The 18,698-nt window shown below is 44.6% G+C and overlaps 1 protein-coding gene across 4 annotated transcripts in view; it reads left to right on the top strand.

The window, feature by feature from the left end:
• Positions 1–18,698, top strand: part of MACROD2 (mono-ADP ribosylhydrolase 2) — a 5,612,477-nt gene that overhangs the window by 4,804,644 nt on the left and 789,135 nt on the right. For all 4 annotated transcript variants that reach the window (XM_069234098.1, XM_069234097.1, XM_069234096.1 and 1 more), the window contains exon 11: positions 7,406–7,489. In XM_069234098.1, coding sequence (XP_069090199.1) covers positions 7,406–7,489 — 84 coding nt within the window. The remainder of the gene's footprint in view (positions 1–7,405; positions 7,490–18,698) is intronic.

The following is an 18,698-nucleotide window of genomic DNA, read 5'->3' as shown; positions in this document are numbered from 1 at the left end:
GTAATCTCCACTCCCTCTCCCCCACAAAGGCTCATTGCCCATCAATGATTCCTTCAGTGTGTTTATTCTACATTCCACAATGATGACATTCTTTTGCCTTGCTCAATCTAGTAAACGGTGGTTGTGGTGCCTACTTGATCATAATTAACAGTAATATGCTGCTCAGCAGTATAGATTTAAGGCCTGACAAGTTAATTCATCACAACGGTGACTGATATCCCATCTGCTGAAATCTAACTATCATAGAACATAATGGGATTTAGATTTCAGTGAATGGGATATGCGTCACGGTTGTGACGGGGTAACCCGTCCGCTGAGATTTAACTCAGGCCCTTAGTTGTGTAATGGTAGTGGGCCATTCGAAATGAATGTAACCTCTGGCACACTTGTCATAATTTTGTTATACAGACATTTTCTATAATAATACATTGCCTTCAGGAAGCCTGAAAGACACTTCAGGATGCACATTTGAATCTCAGTTTGTAGGAGGCAGTAGAGCTAGGGCAATTTGCTAGCATTTCTGGATTTTTGCTGGTTAGACATTCCCTAGGGATAGGCCTATTACTTGGCACAAACCTGGGTAGCTCAATCCCCACCCCCAGCTCTTATTACAGGTATTTTTGTCCATCATAACAGGTTGTCTATTGGTAAAAACGACTAGGCCGAGGCGAAATTTGTATAATTTCCTTTGCCCAAAAATTACATGCAATTGTGAAATGGTGAACTGCCATTTTGCTCTATTTTATAGTGTGAAATTAGTTCTTGCATTCGTTTTGAATGTGAGGATGCATACTGTGCTAAAACAATTGCAAAATTAAACATGATGTGAGCAACAGTCACTTGCATGTAGTTCGTTTGCATTGTTCCTGTGCTCCTAGGAGAGGATCTCACCTAACATTCACAATGTGAAGTGCCAGAAGTGACTTGAGATTACGTCACCATAAATTACCTTTCATTCTGAGTTAAAAGAGACCACTGTCGGACGAGGATGGAGAACCATATCACTGTTTACTGAATGGCCAAGCATTTGATGTGAGAGCTTAGACACGTTCTTCCAATTGCCAGCCTCCTATGTTGTAGTCTAGTTTTGGAGAACTGGCTATATCATTGACCACAACAGACTTTTGATATCAACCTTGGTTATCGTTTCTCCTATCGAGAAAGGGCGGGACCCTTAGGAAAGTATGCTCCACATTCATCACCAGTAATCTGCTTAGACCTTGTGGAATCTAAAATACTTCAGCTTTATGGAATTATGAATTGTTGTTTCACTGGCAAATATCTGTGTTTTTTTTTCAAAGCAGATCAAATCCTACTTTCAGCACTAATTTGGTGGGCTCTGTAAACTAACATTTTACTGGAGTTATTATGAATTCAGAAACCCACAACTAATTTGTTCGAATTTGAGTAATGGGTTTCACAGTGATTCACTGAAAGTTTCTGGTCAGGTAAGGACACATTATTTCAGTTCTGCATCCGAAAAGATGTTGGCATTTTTCCTATACGTTTAATAAATTGTTTTGCGCCTCCAAAATATTTGCTTTAAAAAAAAATCTTTTCTGCAGTACTGTTGCAGAAGGAGGCTTTAATGTGTTTTATTAAAACATGCCAAAATCCCTTGTGAGTTTTGGGGAACTGTGTGGGAAATGCACATAAAACTTTATGTAACTCTGGAAAGAGTGTAGGACAGATCCTTCAGACAGACCTGTACTTATGTACAGTCTGTGACTAGTTCAGATGAAGGTTGGTTCAATTGAATTCTCAGTGGATGTATTCAGGGAGTTCCAAATATGAGTTGCGACATCCGTGAAGGATTAGTTCACAGCCACTTGTGTTTCAAATTTGGTTATACCTTAACAACATTATTGTGATATTTTACAGCATTACTGTAATGATATTTCACTATACTTTCTCCCTTATTATCACTGACATTGAAAAGTTAAAGAATGAAACTAGAAAAAAGACTTAGGGCCTCATTACGAGGCTGGCGGTCACAAGACCACCAGCTTCACAGTGGTGGTCGGACTGCCTCTGCTGGGTGATCCGGCCGCCACTTTACAAGTTTGGCGGTCAGATCACCATCAGACCGCCACCTCCGCCAGAATCCTAGATCATGACAGGGTGATGGCGGCCTTGGTTGCAATCAGCCAGACTGGCACTGAACTCAGCAGCGCTGAACTCAGCTCTGCCCTGCTGATTTCAACTCTGTTCTCCGCCAGCCTTTTCATGGCTGTTTCACCACCGTGAAAAGGCTGGTGGAGAACAAGTGCAGGGCGGCCCTTGCACTGCCCATGCCCTACAAGACAGTGTACATTTTGAGGGTGCTGGTTGGCCCCCCTGTGCGACAGCATTGGACTCAGCTCAATTTGGAGCACAGTCCAATGCCGACGCACTTTTTCAACCAAGGTTTCTGCCAGTCAGCCCGGTGAAAAACGTAAAATGGGGCTGGTGAGGAGACCGTTAACACCATGGCAGTCTCATCTGGTGTACCGACCGCCAGACTCGTAATGAGGCCCTTAGTAAATTCCTTTATAAGTATGAGCTGAAAACTAGAGTGGCAGAATTTCTCTTTGGCACAGGTGGTCTTGAAGAACTCGATCTCTTCACCTACTTGCACAAGCGCTTTACTGTACATCTTGAAGGTAAATTGTAGGGGATTTTGGCGGGGGCCGTATCCTCATACATTGATCAAGGGGGTTCTCAAAGTTGCACGGACTTCATGAATCTGAGGCCAGCTAGGTCTGAGAAAGATTCACTGCCTAGAAAAAGCCATTCCTATAGCGTTCTCTCATTTCCTGTATTGAGGAAACAACATTTTATTTATCAGTCTCATGGAAAGGGTACATTCTTGCTAGAAATAATTCCTTTTTGTCCTAGTCAAGTAGAAACATATATTAGTTATTAAGTCATAAAATAAGCAGAATGTTCCAGCAAGATGACTCCTGCCTGTTTATCTATGCAACCACATCTCATTGACCCACCACTAATATGCAAGGGTTGTCATGTTGAGGCTTTCTTTATTTTTACAGACTTTGGAGCAGAAAGATTGGGACCCACAGTTAGGGGCCATTTTCATAGGCACAACATGACATTCAGCACAGAGTATGCATTTTTTGTGACTTGGTTTAGGTAAGCTAATATCTCCTGACACAATGGTTTTCTCTGATGAAAAGAAGCAAATGGGAAATATTATGACTACTGTGAAAAACATACAAAACCGAGTGAGGCATATGTTAATGCAGCTAGAAAATCTCAGTATATAATTATCGAAGTAGGCTTGACCCAATTTGTAACAGTTACGCTCACACAGAAAACACCACGATTGTCCATAATCTGTTGTTTTAGGAAATATGTACAATTAAAAATTATGTATATTATGCTAAATTCCTTTTGCCGGTACCTCTCACAGAAAGTCAATCGAGATACAAGCAAGAAAGTGGTTTGAGAAAATATTCCGGTCGAGGATAAAATGGTTCTCAGTGAAATATCTTTAGGGTCCATCTGTGGCTGAGGTTAGTAGATATGGGTGTAGAAGTATCTCTGGTGAATTTCTTCATACCTATCTCAAAGCCAAGGTACGCCTGAGCCCAAATGGTGAAATGTCCTCGGTATTCGGGATGAAATGTGGGGTATGCCAAGGTTATATGTTGGCCCCCCTGCTTTCCATTTTATACATTAGCAAGCTCTGTCCCTAACTAATTGCTTCCCCAGTTGATACCCCAAGAGTAGCCGGCACTGGGCCTGGGCTCCTAATGCTTTACGGGCACTTGTGCACCGCTTTGCACAATTTATGGGTAACCTTGACCTGCTTACAAATTATGACAAATCCCAGGTCATGGCTGGCGGCCCAGGAAGCTCAGACATCATTAGACTTACCATACAGGATCAGTCATTGCGCAGCACAAAAGGTGGGTGTGGTTTTCATCGTTCAGGCTCCTAGCAGTCGCAGTTGATTTGCTCAAGCCTAGAGCAAGAGGATAAGGGACAGTTACCCCTTTAATAAAGGTGAATAATTCACAGGGTGTTTCTGCTGCAGTGTGTGGGTCTGGGATTTGGGGTTAGGACCACAGCTACGCGGCAGTGCTTTAAATGGGCCGGTACTGAGTACCGGCACTTTTTTATTTTGAGAGGGAGGGTACCGGCTTATCTCAAGAAAAATGTAATACTTTTAATTGGAGAGTACCGGCACTTCTGAGAAACAAGCATGTACTCTATTACAGAGTACCTGCACTTCTATTTTTCCATTTAAAGCACTGGCTACGCCCTCCACCGTGAAGGAAAATATATCTGTTGGCAGTGATTTAAATGGGCCGGTACTGTCCGGTACTGAGTCCCGGCCCTTTTCTATTTTGAGCGGGAGAGTCCCGGCACATCTCAAGAAAAACGTAATACTTTTAATTGGGGAGTACCGGCACTTCTCAGAAACAAGCAGGTACTCTAGCACAGAGTACCTGCACTTTCTTTTTTCCATTTCAAGCACTGTCTGTTGGAGGCTTCTGCAGCTGCCACCGACCTCTCCTAATCACACAATCCACTCGGAGCTTAGACAGCGGTATGTCGAAGATAGAGTTCATTTGGCGCCATTATTATTGTGGATTAGCATATGGGTGAACTAGAGAGCACAATTTTGCAGAAATGTCATTCAGGTCTGCCTGAAACTGGACAAAGGGAATGCCATTCCTTGGCTGAGCTATATCGCCAAAACGTTCAAGGCGTTGGGGGTTATACTTTCAATACACGTTTCCCCTGAGCATTAGGGAGGAAGACAAGATTTAGAGTAAGGAATCTTTTCTGGTGTTTTGCGAGGAAAGAAGGTTTCAAACCGAGCTGACGAAGAACACTGTGCAGGTCTATCATAGGTTTCTTGACACTTTGGACCCTGCATTTTACCTCTCGCTAGAACTCACACATTGAGAGATGTCCCTAGTCTTTCATTTCAGAACCGGCTTGGTTTGGCAGCTCCTGTGTCCTGGAAGTCAGTTTGGTGCCTTTGGGGGATTGGCGCCACTCTGTACCCGTGATGGGGCGTCCGTTCAGTCGCTCTTGCACTGTATGTTGTTTTGCACTGACTTTAGCCATCCTCGCAGTTTATTCCTTAAACCTCTTTTAAAATCACTGGATTTCCGAAGATGTAGGGAGGCCTTGTTCTGTCTGCAAATACTAAATACCCCAGACATCTGTTTCAGGGTGTCCTCATTCCTTAAAGAAGCAGTCCGAGCCAGGAAGAGTGTGTGTGTGTGTGTGTGTGTGTGGGGGGGGGGGGGGGGGGGGTAATTGTCTTGGCCTGATCGCATAAGTTATTTATTGCACTTTGTTCTGTGTGTCTTGTATTTTAGTATTTGTAATTCTATCATAGGTTTTTACCTGTTGTTTTACATACTAATGGGTGGTCTTGTTTGTTTGAAGGGCCGGTGTGCCAATCAACTCAAGAAATATTGTGTCTTTGATGCATTTAGATGTTTTATTTGTGTAATTCCATACTTAAACCTGTGACAGTATTTTATTGCGTCTTTTATTGCCATGGATGGCCGAATAAAGATTTTGAATTTGACATATCTTTCTACTCAAACCAGTCTCCTGCAGGCATAAATATTGGCAACATTTGGTAGTAGGTGAAATGGCAAGAAATGTTAATAATTTATGTAAAGGGCAATTCAGGAATAACACAAAACGATGCTGGTATACCGAAAAATTTGCACAGGTCTAATCTTGTCGATTTCACTGTGGCATTTTATGCAGGCCTCCTAACGCCAGAAGGCCCCGCTTCCATACATTAAGCCTGATGCAGGCATAATGTGAGGCAAGCGGTCGCAAAGTGGCACAATGCATGCATTGCTCCACTTTGTAAATATGGCACGGTGAAAATTGCCTCCTGGAGCCCCATTAGCGTTTTAAAAAATGCCACTAGTGTGACGCAGAGGCCTTGTAAATCTGACCCAGAGTGTTTAGGACCTGATTTCAAGTGTGTACAAAAATTCGATTCCTGTGCATAGGTTGGAATTTGGAATTGTTTATTCCATCCGGTAATTGCTGGGTGCAATAGAGTAAATTTCGGCACTCTCATGGCCAATTGATGAAAGACTGCTGTATTCATATGTAGTGTTGCAGCATTGTACTTTTCAACCATGTATCCACCTTTAGCCTCTGGAGTGCACTGCTGAAAGACTTACAGTATATCCCCTTAATATCGTGTTGAGTGTAACTGATGCACAACATCAATACTAGTGCGAGTAATAATCCAACCCCAGTGTACACTGGCTCCAGTTCATGCCCATGTCTCAGTTTCAGACTCCAAATACACACTCAAGAAACACTCAGCGAAGGTAATCATCACTCCCCAATGACGAGTAGGTAACTGGGGGTGGAATGAGTGCCTCATGTCCTCTGCCACATAAAACGATGCTGATCAGTTAGTGAAAAGCGCTTATCAGAATAAGAGGATAAAAGAGAAGACACTCAGACCCGGCTTTAGTGATGGTGGCTTCCGGTGCAACAATCTTTTATGGCGCCCCCCTCATGACCTACTTTTCCATGGATCCTCTCACTACAACCCTCCAGCAGTGATCCTCAGCTCTCCATAGCCCCTCTCCCCATATCTTGCACTTTATATAGCACTACTCATAGTTTACTTACACTCAGTTCTGTGATCTGCATGGTGCATGTTCTTTGCAGCAGGCACATTAACCCTCTGCTCTACTTTATGATGAGCCCAAACTGCCATTAGACAAAACTCCTATCTCTCTCCAGCAGGAACATTATTCACCAGTTACCTTGACATTTGTATTGTTGACATAAAACTGCCGGATACACAAGGTTCTCTGCTGCAGGAGCGTTTTAACCCATAAGTTTTTTTCTAAAAAAGCGCCCCCATCCCGAAGTCAGGGCCAGGTGCGGCCAGTGGCGTAGCGTGGGTTGTCAGCACCCGGGGCAAGGCAAGTAATTTGCGCCCCCTAACCCGGGGCAAGGCAAGTAATTTGCGCCCCCTAACCCGTGGATTTAGTCTCTTCCAAGATGTTGCGCCCGGTGCGGCCGCCCCCCCCTGCAACCACCACGCTACGCCACTGGGTGCGGCTGCACTGGTCCCATCACCTTAGAGCTGGCTCTGAAGACACTCACATCATCAGCTCACAGGTAAATACCAGTAACTGTCCTTATTACAAATTCCATTCCTCGGCATCAGTTGAACCTACTGAAGATTAAAGCAATAAATGCATAATGATCAATATTAAACTGAAAAAAAATAATAATACATAAGTGAACAACTTGATGCTGCAAGTAATGCATGAGTAAACCAATTTACGATACACACTATTCTAAAACAAGTTACCTGGTACCATGTATACATGTGTTATATATGCTGCGCAACTTTTCGATCTTTAAAGTTATTGTGTCTATATTCTTACAGTCTCATTAGATCAGAAGGCACAGTCGCCACCTAGCAAGAAATGCAAGGGGAAGAAACCAGAAAACTCAAAGAACGAAAGCGATGGTATGTAACACAACTTTTCCAAATTGTTTATTCTTTTTTATTGGTCAAACGTAGCAGCGCACAAGCGCTGCTTTTCTGACATTTTGGTATCTATGTGGGCTTTTAACCACGTCCAGCTCACGCACATCACTTTCACTCGTTTGTGGGCTTGTCTTTCAAAAATCCTTTGATGACATTGGTAAATGCTTTACTTTTATCCCGCCTTGGGGCAGTTTTGTTACTGCCTTGAGGACAGGCCCTGTTACATGGATAATTGCATGTTTGCTAATGTGTTTGACTGCGAGCGAACTTGTTTGTGTCTATCCTTGGCGCTCACGCTCATGGTGGCTGTGGCTCTTTGAATTGACTTGCTTATGTCAACTGTTTTACTTTTCATTTTCAATTTATGTAGCCAGAGAAGTCCAGTTAGGAATTTGCAATGCTAATATCTCTAACTCGAGCAAACACAAGCCCCATTGCATTGCAAATGCTTGTTGTGCTAGAAGAGACCCTTTCACTGTGAATTATGGAGAATAGTAAAACTATAATGTAATCAAAGTAAGTTTTTTTTTCTGTTTTTCACTTACTTTTCACCTTTTGTACAGGGTATTCTAAGTAGTGGTGCAGTTTATGGATTTTCTTTCAGGTCTTTTGTGTGGATCTAATGATCCTTCTCCCTGGAGAACAACACTCAGGTCTTTCCCATTGAAGTGGTTAGTGGCTCCTGCCTTCCTTGCTTTGGACAAGAGATAGCTGGGCTCAAGCACATAAGATCTTATGTGTCAGTCAAAACCATGGGTGGAAAGGTTTAACATAATTCAGTCATATGCTAATTGACCAAACATCAAACTTACAGGAACTAAATAATGACACTGACCATCTGCTTTTAAAAGAGGAGTGAAAAGTTAGCTTATGTTGCTATTGCCTAATTAGAAAACCAGATGCACACCCCCTATGAACAAATTGTATTTACAATGACAATTTTATATTTTCAAAATTTGGTAGTACTACTGTTATACATGAGAGAACCTGAAGCTGATATGACAATGCATTGGGTTAATGCACCTCCTGCAGAGCACTCTGTAATATTCAGGTCACAGTTTTAAATCCTGCAAGGGTTGCTTTAGGTGTTATTCCTTCTGTAGTTGATAAAATGAATATTATTGGATAATAGTAAGCGCTGCTATTTATCGAACATGGACGCTGCATTATGGATACATTTGTAATAAACAACCCCCTGCTGTACATCATAAGGATATTGGAAGTCACGAAGAGTTAAGTGACCACACAGATGAATGAGGCCAAAGGCTGAGTTCCTTTAAAAGGACATTAAACTCTGAGGTGATTTGCAATATCCTTATAATGAACCAAAGGAGATACGTTCTTTAAAATCTTTATTTATCATTTTTCTAAATAAGGCAAACGATGCTGCACAAATCATAGCTGTACATAGGCGCTCACACAATTTTAAAATAAAGAAGGGGAAGTACAGTAATGTTCAGGGCAAACACATCGAGGCATAAAGGCTACACATACTTATATGGAATAAACAGGCTATGGTCAACTCGGCGAGTCATGCAGAGGGTCAGCAAGTTCAGTTCTCAGTGTCAGTGTTGACATCTGTTTCCAGCATTAACAGGTAGTCCAGAAGGGGTCGCCAGATATCCTTAGTTCTTGAAGTTAGAGGTTGTAAGGATGCATAAAGTTCACTGGTAGTGTAGCCAGGCATCAGTAGTAGGGAGCCTGCGGCTGCCCCAGTACAGTGCTGTATGTTGTGTGTCCAGCAACAGCACCATGGCTGTGAAACATCGCAGACCTGGACTTAAAGGCTTAACATATCCCAGTTACGCCATCAACAGTTCAGGGTCGACCATGTGGTCAATCATAGTGGAAATCAAAGCAAAGATTGCCTCCCAGAATGTATGAATAACAGTGTCAGTTCCCAGCTAGGTATACAAAATCGGCCTGGTCTGCTGTACACTTGTGGCATTGATGTGACCTCAAGGGTCCAACCGAGCTAATGCCTTGGGCTTAGTGTATGCATGGTGTAAATACTTATAATGAAGCAACTTATGTCTATGATTGTTAGAGACCAATTTAGTCTGTATGCAGCATTAGCACCAGGCGCTGTCTGGAATGGAGTGCTCCAGGTCATGTTCCCAAGTGATCCTGGATGTTTCTGTGCCCATCACTCATAAAGCCAAGTAGGTGGGGTAAAGTCTGGAAACTAATCAGCCACTGTCTGTGGTGGATATCACTAAAGACAGAGGGGGAAACTCAGCAGGTTCCTCAGGGTGTGTGGGCAGGGTGTCACGCAGGGTACTATGGAAGTGGTGAAAAACAAAACTATCTATTGGTGTTGAGTCTCCTTGTGGGGGGGCAAAGCGGCACATGCACTCTGCCATTCACAAATAGTTCTCCCACAGTACACAAGTGGTGAGCTGTTAGGAAACACTGTACCAGCTTCTCCTGAGTTAGTGGGAGCCATTGGTTCTGGAGAGGTGCAGCTGAAGGGAATACAACAGTCCACTACCCAGGTAACGCCTGAGTCTTGACCAAGCCCAGCATGTCGTGGAAAGGCTCTTATGTTAGTCAAGTTGCTTGGAAGTCCCAGGCAAGAACGAGGATAAAGGAAGATCCTGCGCTTGATCTCGCTTTGGTCTCAGATGAGAGAGTCTGGCATCTGGGTGGTACCAATAATAAGAAAAATGGGCTAACGCCACTGAGTAATACTGATGAAAATCTAGGCCACCAAAGCTGCCACACTCGTACGGAAGAGTCAATGTCTCCCATCAGATTTGGGGGGAATGGCCTGCACAAACAGGAGTCCGTGAAGTGTAGCAAACAAACTGTTGGTCAGTGCGATGGGTATGTTTAAGAAAAGATATAGAAAGTGCAGAAGGACCACCATTTTTATTATAGCAATTCACCCCACGAATGTAGCTGTGGTTTAATCAATTGCTCACCTGCTGAATGAGTTTGATGATGCCAGGACCATAGTTTTAGTGAACAACTTCAGCTTTTTGCCTGAGTAGGACGATACCCAGTATTTGGGGGAGTCTGTGCACCACTGCAAGGGATACCCCAGATCACAGAGACAGTGGCTTCAGTAAGTGGAAAAAGTTCTGACTTATTCCAATTTATGGATAGGCCAGAGAGACGTCCAAAGCCTATTATCTCACATCTGAGTGCAGAGATGTGTGGGGTGGTCATGGACAAACAATAGTATATCACCAGTATAGCGGGACACTAAGAGTGGTCCGTGCCGAAACCAGAGTTCTCTGTGCATGTGACGGTCCTGCAGATGCCTGAGCAGTGGATCCAGGGCAATAATAAAAAGCAAAGATGAGAGGGGACATCCCTGGCATGTGCCTCTGGTCACCATGGGCGTGTCATTGACCCACAAATGTTCCGCAGGGCATAATGAGGTTTCAGAAACCGTTGGGCACCCCCAACTTGGTCAGCGTCACCTACAAAAACTGCAATTCCAGCAAATCAAACACCTTGTCATCGAGGAGGGTGACCGCCGCAGGGGTATTTGGGGAAGTCTGATTCAAAACAGCAAACTTAGTGTGTAAGTTGATAGCAGTTGAGCAGTGTGGAACGAAGCTAGTCTTCAGGAGGAGATTATCTACTCCATCAGAAGGGAAAGGCGTGTAGCAACAACTTTAGCCAGTATTTTCTTATCATAGGTCAAAAGGGACAGTGGTCTATACTAGATAGAGAGATGTGTCAGCTTACCAGGCTTCCATAGTAAAATGACGAAAGCTTCCCAAAGGGTGGGAGGTAGAATGCCTTCTTTGAGAGACTCTACATAGACCTCTAGGAGGTGGGAAGACTGCATGTGCTTATAAGATATATAAAAATGACCATCTATGCCAGGGGCTTTTGAGCCACTCAGGGCATCGATAACCTGTATTCTTTCTTCATGTGATGGGGCTGCTAAGAATTGTTGTTGTCCTTTTGGCAGCCATACCATGGCTACCTCAGCTAGCTATTCAGATATCGCAGAAAGATTTCCTGTTATACGGGTTGTATATACCATCATCTGCAAGAGGGCGCATCATGTAGTTAGTATGATAGTTAGGTCGCAGGAGCCGTGCCAGTGTGTCTCCCGGTCTTTCCCCATCCTGTGGAACCTAGTCTGTCCTCATACTGGGGAGCCTTAGCATATATGCCCATGTAGGCACCCTTGCATTCCTCCATGCCTGGAACTCCAGCCGCAGCTTGGAGCGGCCGCATAGTTGGGCGGATTGTATGCAGTCCATTGCAGAGAAAATCTATTTTTCACAACTTTCTCTCTACTCTAGACAAGACTCCTCGAATGCTCTGAAGAACTCCTGCATGTTTGGCAATGAAGATGATGCGCATGTACACCTTGAAGGCCTTGCAGAACGTGTAGTGCTTATCTACTGAGCCAGTGCTTATTGCAAAATATTTATTTATAGCGTCGTGGAGTTCCTATTTGAATACAGCATCATGCAGTGCATTTTCTGGGAAACACCATTGCTGGGCCGCATTGCCCTGGTATGGGATACATAGTGTAGCCTTAACAGGGGCATGATCTGAAAGGGTGCGAGACATGTGCAATACCCCTGCTAGTCAGAGGTGAGCCCCCAAAGACACATATTAGTGGTCAATATGGGTCCAGACATCGAGAGGGGCTGAATAAAATGTACAGTCTTTAGTGTGGGGATGGCGGGTATGCCAAGCATCTTCGAGCTGGAAAGTGTCAAGAAGATCATTAGAAGCATGCAGTGACTAGAACTTAGAGTTAGTGGCACTGCTGGTGGAGTCCAGGATAGGTTGGCATGTGATATTAAAGTCACCCACATCAGGAAACAGTTGGCCTATGAGTGCCCAATCAGACCGGAGACACTGCTAGAACTCGGGGGAATCAGTGTTGGGTGTGTAGATATTGACATAGATATTGACAAGCACTATCGCTTTATTGGCCAAAGTGCTGGAAATGATCAGGTATCTGCCATGTGCATCAGCTATGTAGTCTTGATATATAAAGGGAATACTCCTGTGAATTAAAATACTGACCCTCTGGGAGTAAGAGCTGTAATTTGCAAAGAAGCGATTGGAGCCCCATGAAGCCATATAGGGGCAGTTGTCTCGGGGGAGAAATGTGTTTCTTGAAGAAACACCAGTTTGATGCCGTGTCTATTTAAGATGGAGTGAACTTGCTTCCCTTTTCTGGGGTTGTTTAGACCTCGGGTGTTCCATGTTATGAGTGGGAGATCAAGTCCCTGACAGCCTCCATGCTGGGTGTTCATGTGCTATTAGGTGGTGTAATGTGGCGTGTGGAGCGCAGTGTTATGGTGCTGCCATGTGGTACATCTGTAGTGCAGTAAACAGATAAGAACACAACAGAACAGTAACAACAGTGGCCTCCACCCACACCAGAAGAAGCAAATTCTGGCAAACTCAAAACAAAAATTAAACTTTACAGTTTGCACCTCAGAGGAGTGGCAATGCTTCAGGGAGCTGCGCCTCACTGAACAATGAGTAGGAGCTACATAGTATCTGGTCAGGGGCCACTCACCATCCAGTAGATGGTAGGTGAAGGGAGATCGTAGGCAGGGCAAGGCCTAGGACAGGACACAGTGTCAGTTCAGAGTACGATCATTTAGAAGAGGTGTGTGTCGGTCATGCAGGCTAGTCATATTGAGCTCTTGAGGACTCAGTGGGCGAGCAGTCCAATGCTGTGGGGTGAGAGGAGTCCCCCCATCACCTTTGTGTTATTGCAGGATTGAGCCACAAGGGCAAGGCTGTTGAAGACCAGGTGCCACCCATTTGAAGCCATGCCGGATACATCATTGTGTATTGGAAGCCTTGCTTCTTGTGTGTGTTTTTAACACCCGAGAATTTGCACTGTGCTTCTTGCACATTTGATGTAAAGTCCAGGGACAGCGTCAAGCCCTGAGATTAAAGAGTGCCGCATTTGCGGGCAACTCGCAATCGTGTGTCCCTATCCCTTAAATTGAGTAGACATGCTATAACCGGGCACGGTGGCGCATCTGGGACGGACCACGGACTAATGAGCTTGTTCGACTACAAATGTCTTGTTAGAAATGGGGTCTCTGGTTGGCAGTCAGTATGCACTTTGTCCAATCTGGGACCCTCACTCTAAGCAGAGTAAGGGAGATACGCAGCTCAGATAACCCCTGCTCACCCCGTTGGTAGCTTTACACAAGCTGTCAGGCTTGTCTCAGAGGCAATGTGTAAAGTATTTGTACCAACACACACAGTAACACACGAAAACACTACGCATGTGAGACTGTGCAACGATTCTTTCTCCATTGTGCAAGCAATGCACCGATTCTTTCCTCGCAGAGAAGAGATGTGTTGATTTCTGGACAAGCAGCCTCAGGTCGGTGCTGTTGCAGGTTTTGATACCCAGGAACGATGCGTGGAAAATCCGGACACACTGCAGCGCTGAACCTGCGCTGAGCTGTGTCAGTTCTGTCAGTGATATCTTTATTTTTCACCCGCACTGCAGGCATTGCATCGATTTTTCTGCTGCTCTGCTCCGATGTGTGGGTTTTCTCCTTGGGTTTCAATAGCTTCTCCCTTCAAGGGCCCTGGGACTGGATGTGGCAGGGTAGGGGTCTCAGCAAGAGAGCTCAGGTGCTGTCAGATGAAGTCTTTGATGTCCATGAGACTCCAGAACAGGGGGCAAGCCCAGTCCAAGCCCTTGGAGAATCTTCACAAGCAGGATACAGAGCAACGTCCAGTTTTTGTCCTCTTTAAGGCAGAAGCAGCAACTACAGGCCAACACAGCAAAGCACACAAAGCAAAGGGGCAGTACTACTCCTCCAGCCCTTCAGCTCTTCTTCTTGGCAGAGTTTTCTCTTGATCCAGAAGTATTCTAAAAGTCTGGGGTTTGGGGTCCACTACTTATACTAATTTCTGCCTTTGAAGTAGGCAAACTTCTAAGGCAAGTCTCTGTTGTTGACAAGGTCCTTCCTTGCCCAGGCCTGGCCCCAGTCACACACCAGGGGGTTGGAGAATGCATTGTGTGAGGACAGGCACAGCCCTTTCAGGTGTAAGCGTCTGCTCCTCCCTCCCCACTCTAGCCCAGGAGATTCATCAGGATATGCCGGGCACTCCTTAGCTGAGTTTGTGTCACTCTCTAGAGGGAATTCACAAGCTGCCCAACTGTCAGTCTGACCCAGACGTGGATTCCAGAGGCAGGCAGAGGCACAGAATGGTTAAGGAAAAAAATGCCCACTTTCTAAATGTGGCATAAAAAACAACTCTACAAAAAGATGTATTTTAAAATTGGGAGTTCAGAGATCCCAACTCCATATCTCTACCCCAATCGGAAATGCACTTAAAAGATATTTAGAGGCAGTCCCATGTTAACCTGTGGGAGAGATAGGTCTTGCAATAGTGAAAAACAAATTTAGCAGTATTTCACTATCAGCCCATGTAAAACACACCATTACATGTCTGACTTTTTAACTACACTGCATCCTGCCCATGGGGCTACATAGGGCCTACCTTAGGGGTGACTTATGTGTAGTAAAAGGAAGGATTTGGGCTTGGCAAGTCTGCACACACAGACACTGCAGTGGCAGGTCGGAGACATGTTCATAGGGCTACTCATGTGGCGGTACAATCAGTGCTGCAGGCCCACAAGTATCATTTGATTTACAGGCCCTAGGCACCTCCAGTGCACTCTACTAGGGACTTTCTAGTAAATCAAATAGGCTAATCAGGGATAACTAATCATAATCACACTATACAGGGAGCACTTGCACTTTAGCACTGGTCAACAGTGGTAAAGTGCCTAGAGTACCAAAAAACAGCAAATACAAAGTCCAGCACACAGTCAAAAATACAGGAGGCAGAGGCAAAAAGACAGGGAAAACCACACCACAAATGCCAGGTCTAACAATTCTCAGTAAAGTTTTGCCTGCTGAAGAGTTCAGTAAGTAAGTTCTCGATAAACACATGTGGGTGCCTAATGTTATGTTATGTTATGTTATAAAAATTTATAGAGCGCATAGCTACCCGAAGGCCTCCCAGCGCTATACAGAAAAACCTCTGAATATACGGCAGTGGGACACAAATTAAAATAACCAAGTTTTTAGCGGAATCGGTGATCCCCAACATCTGCCAGTTATTGTGGCCTTTTTGGCCATCGCAGATTTAAGCATGCGCTCTACCTTGCATAGGTGCTTCCTGACATCAATGACATCATCTTCAATTTCAGAGATCCTGCGTTCTGCCCCGTTGAGCCAGGTTATATGGTGGTTAACATGTTCACCCAAGAGCAGGGCCGACTTTAGCACTGCTGGCACCATGTGCAACAGCCTTTTTTAGTGCCCCCTTCCCATGACCACCGCCTAAGAATAACTCACTACCAATACCACTTGGCAAATGTGGACCTCATCTCTCCATAGCCCCCTCTCCACATACATTCATTTGTTTTATTTACTTTACTAAACCACTCATATAGCCACATAAAATATAGTTCTGATCTTTGCAGCACGCATATTAACCCTCTACGCTACTTTGTGGCGGGTCAAAAGCTGCTGCTAGACAAAGCTATGACCTCTCTCTTTCAAGCGGGAACATTAATCACAAGAGGTATCTTGACATTTTAATTGTTTCCTGAAGGCTGGACGCACAAGGAACTTTTCAGCAGGTGCTTTTAAATCGCAAGTTTCATAAGTCCTTGCTAAATATATCACCCCCCTGAGATCAGCACCCCCACTCCAGGTCAGCACCCAGTGCGGCCGCACCACTCGCACTGCCTTAAAGCCGGCCCTGCCCAAGAGATCCAGAAGGCTAGGTTCAAGAGATCCAGAAGTCTAGTAAGAGGGTAGAATCGGGCACGTCAGCCGTGATTGCTGAGGTGCCATCTAATGCCAGAGTGGTAGCGTCATTGTGTGAGGCCGCCTCAGTGTCAGAGAAGGACTGGTGTCACTGCAGTCTCTTTGCAAGGTTGAAGGCTAGCTTCTGTTAGGGGTCAAAGTGCCCTATCATAGGCATCAGCTGAACAGTCCTGGGGGAACACAACTTATTGATGGGAAGGAAAGCACAGGCAGTGGTGACTGTGGTAATTAGGCCTCAGCGTGGCCCCAGCAGCAGTTGGTATGGGCAGTCTGGATAGCAGTATTAAATTTGGCACCTGGCAGGAGGGCTGCAGTCACAGTGCTGAGCAGTGACAGCCCGCATGGCAGCACCCAATCCGATCCAAGGGCATACCGGCCACTCTAGCATATTTCAAGCAATCTGGCAATACACAGCATAAGCATGACATAGGCTGATAGAGTGGCGGGTTAATAAAGCACCCGCCGCACGCCCCACTCACCAGTGGTCAAAGGTGAATCTTGATGCACTTGTGCTCAGATCTGCGCTGTCCACTTGGCAGACGCACCAGGCATTAATGGTCCATTATTGTAGAATGGGCAGCAAGCCTGTCTACGTAGTCCCAGCTCCCCCTCCTTAACTCTGGAGACAGACTTCAGGTCACCTGAGGGGGCTGCATCCCTGTGCATCCTTACCCAAACTAGGTTGGACACGCTTATGCCTCTGCTATACTCTCAGGCTCACCCATAGCCCCTTTTGCTGCATAGCCTCCGAGGGCTGCGGCAGGAGGATGCATGCAGGGGTCTCTCCCAGAGAAGCAGCAGGCCCAGGAACGAGGTTTGTAGCCAGAGAGAGGGCCCTTTCCTCTAATCATGGGCTGAATGTGGTGGGATGAGTGGCGGATGACCACCCAACAGAGATGCGGATGGGTGCTCGTCCTGTAGTTTTAATGCCGTGCAGCCTCCTTTGTCACCATCCTGGCCACACCCCGAGGTATGTTCTTTATTCCTTATAATAATACATGGGCACACCATAACTCTTCCCATGAACTACTTATACCCTTGGTCTGCTGCTCTATCATATGAAAGAGATAAAATGTTTGTAAATATGACAAATACATTTAGAATGTTCTGTGCAAAAAGAAACATATGTAAATGTAGTTAGATGTTTGTTGCAAAAATATATTAGAATCAGCATAGCACACAATTCAGATTTATTTTCAAAAAGCTGTAGCTCAGAATGTGTAGAAACATTCAAAGAGATTCTGTCTTTTCTATAATTACCTGAATCGTGCACAAACTTAACATTGACATAAAAACTCCTTTCTGCTTATCACTGTGCATTCTAGAAAACAGAGCAAAAAAAGAAAACACCACATTTCGTTTTTTAAAGTGAAGATATAATTATTTTCTGTGTGGTGACTTTCCCCCTTGCTGATGGCTGCCATACTAGGCATTGTGACAACAGAACTCAAGAGATGGTTGGTTATATAGGGATTGCAGGCTCCCATGCATTATAAAATGTTAGCATTGGTGTTGGAGATGGTGTTTTGTAGCTTGATTTGTTGTGACCTGCTAGTGAAATATGATTTGAGCGATCTTAGGCCCACAGCCTTCATCTCCATTTATTCTTCCAGGGTTCATAGCTGTGTTGCATCACTGAAGGTGTCAAAATGGGTAGAAAGATCAAGGAGAAACAAGAAGTCATCTAATATATAGAGGCCTTTGTAAGCTATGTGTAGAATTGGTGTCTCTGTGGTGCAGCTTGGAGAGAAGCCAAAATGGAGATAATCAAGTAGTCTGTGCTCTTCTATTGAGTTTTTAAATTGTTTTCCGTGCAGTATTCTTTGAGACAAAGGAGGGATATGATATTGGGTGGTAGTTGTTCAGATATTTGGTGTACACATTTATCTTTTTGAGGAAAGGGGTCTCTAGCTCCCTTGACTCATTTGGATATTTCCATGGTCTTTGAAGCCGTGGGTGCTACATTCCAGCAGGAATCCAGGTGGTGGCTACATATGGGAAGCCGTCATCTAGTGCAAGGGTGACGGAGTCAGGAGAAATCACTTTTTCATACATGAGGCTGCATGGTTGATTCTATATGTTTTCCTCCAACTGTACTGGTTATAGCTTGGTACGTTTATTTTCAATATGTTGTTTCTCAACACCATATCAACACTTACTCAGGGATTTATTGTTGGCTCTCCAATAGATTCATGTCCGTAGTGCCATATTAATCCAATCACTTGTGCACCATTTGGTCTGAGCTGAAGGCATTGTCAAAACTGTGTTTGCCTCATGAATTAAGGTCTGCGATAAAGAAAATGAGTTCAGTGATAATGTCCTTTTAATCTTCATTAAATTGAGTTCTAGCTCTCTTTAGATGCTGAGAAAGTGTTGGC

Source organism: Pleurodeles waltl, chromosome 5 (assembly GCF_031143425.1).
Source record: "Pleurodeles waltl isolate 20211129_DDA chromosome 5, aPleWal1.hap1.20221129, whole genome shotgun sequence".
Taxonomy (NCBI): domain Eukaryota; kingdom Metazoa; phylum Chordata; class Amphibia; order Caudata; family Salamandridae; genus Pleurodeles; species Pleurodeles waltl.
Note: the sequence above shows the minus strand (reverse complement) of the source record. Positions and strands in the feature narration are given on the sequence as shown.